Genomic DNA, 1,775 nt, shown 5'->3' on the forward strand with positions numbered 1-1,775 from the left:
TATATCCAAATTTGAAAAGCATATGAAAGGGGCCTTCACATTACATGCTATTCAATTTTGGAAGAACTTATTGAATTACATTTGCAAAGAATCACACCAGACTAGCTTTATAAGAGCTTACTGTAAAGTATTTATTAGCTTTATTCTGACTTATACTTGATGAGCATTACAAGTGCATCTGTGGGGCAAAAACTAGTATTGCATAACTGCCACAAATACTTTTGTTCTGTCTGCAACTACAACTTTTTAAAGACCCCATTTCAGACAACTACTTTCGGAAAAATCCCACGAAGGTTAACCAAGCTTGTCTGTAATACAGCACCTAGGAATTCTTAATAAATTCTTTGAAACAATTCATTATTGAAACAATTTTAAAGACGTCTGTAAAACACAAATATACAAATATGTTTGGTGGATTACTGTACTGGACTTTTGAAAGTGAAAGTAGCTATGGGACAGGCTATTGTGAAAGAATATTTAATTTTTAGGAAGATGAAGTGACTGAGGAAGTATAAACAAGATATATACGGCATAAAAGAGACTTAATCTACTGTTCAACTCAGTATCACAATCCATTCCCTAATAAAACTTTCTTCTGCTGCGGCACTGTGATAGTAGCAAGAATCCCGTTTCCCGTGCCACTTCTTTCTTTATTTTCACTGTTAAGCTCATTTTCATTTGCATTTATAGCCACTTCATTCTCAGTATTGTGGTCTCCAAGTAACTCATTTTCTTTTCTTTTTTCTTTTCTTTCCAAGTAGCTCATCTTCCTCTTGGCTTGCCGCTCATTTGTCTTGGTGATGTTAGAGAGTAATTCAACAATGTAACCTATGCTTCCTTTGTCTCTCAGTATCTGCATGTGGTCCACACCACTGAATGTCTTGTAGTAGATTTTATTCTTCTGTTTATCTGACCACTGGAAAAAGTTGAAAGAGAGTTACTCCATCAACACTATACATAGTATTTATACACACTGTATCTTATCTTTCTATATCTCTGATGCCTAGTGCCCATTACAAACTTCTCTTTTGTGAGGGGTAAAAGTGAGTACTAACTTGTAAAAAAACATTTTAGATGCCATTTTCTTTTATTTTTTTAAGAAACCTTTACAATATTTGCCAAAGAATTTCACAGAGTTATCTGACTATGGTATAAATTCTAAATGCTTGGCAGCTTATAAAATGTGCTGATCAGCACTCCTCTTTCTAATTCCTCCTGCATTTACTAATGATATTGTCCCAAGAACATACTGAAAGAATGATGATAGCTCGAACAAGTATATAATGTACACCTGAAAATGTTAAAAGAGCAGAGGCGGAAAAAGGCTAAAGCACAGGTAAGGAAAATACAACATCTTAGATCCTTTCTAGGATAATGTAAAGGTGAAGAGAATTTTTGTGCCTTGGTGGAAGATGGCCAACTTGTTTTGAGAGAGAGAGAGAGAGAGAGAGAGAGAGAGAGAGAGAGAGAGAGAGAGAGAGAGAGAGAGAGAGAGAGAGAGAGAGAGAGAGAGAGAGAGAGAGAGAGAGAGAGAGAGAGAGAGAGAGAGAGAGACAGAGACTGACAGAGACAGACAGAGAGAGAGACAGAGAGACAGAGAGAGACAGAGAGAGACAGAGAGAGAGAGAGAGAGACAGACAGAGAGAGACAGAGACAGAGAGAGACAGAGACAGAGAGAGAGAGACAGAGAGACAGAGACAGAGAGAGAAAGAGAGAGAGAGAGACAGTGTAAATGGCCCTCTCTATGGAAAGAGGCAAATGTAGTCCCTGTTCAC

At 37.4% G+C, this 1,775-nt stretch overlaps 1 protein-coding gene across 1 annotated transcript in view; it reads right to left on the reverse strand.

The window, feature by feature from the left end:
- Positions 1-417: 417 nt before the first annotated feature.
- LOC128697402 (lysosomal phospholipase A and acyltransferase) overlaps positions 418-1,775 on the reverse strand; it is a 134,560-nt gene continuing 133,202 nt past the window's right edge. The window contains exon 10 of the mRNA XM_070093854.1: positions 418-916. Within this exon, the coding sequence (XP_069949955.1) occupies positions 566-916 (351 nt within the window). The 3' untranslated portion in view covers positions 418-565. The remainder of the gene's footprint in view (positions 917-1,775) is intronic.

This window comes from Cherax quadricarinatus, chromosome 44 (genome assembly GCF_038502225.1).
Source record: "Cherax quadricarinatus isolate ZL_2023a chromosome 44, ASM3850222v1, whole genome shotgun sequence".
In the NCBI taxonomy this organism is placed as follows: domain Eukaryota; kingdom Metazoa; phylum Arthropoda; class Malacostraca; order Decapoda; family Parastacidae; genus Cherax; species Cherax quadricarinatus.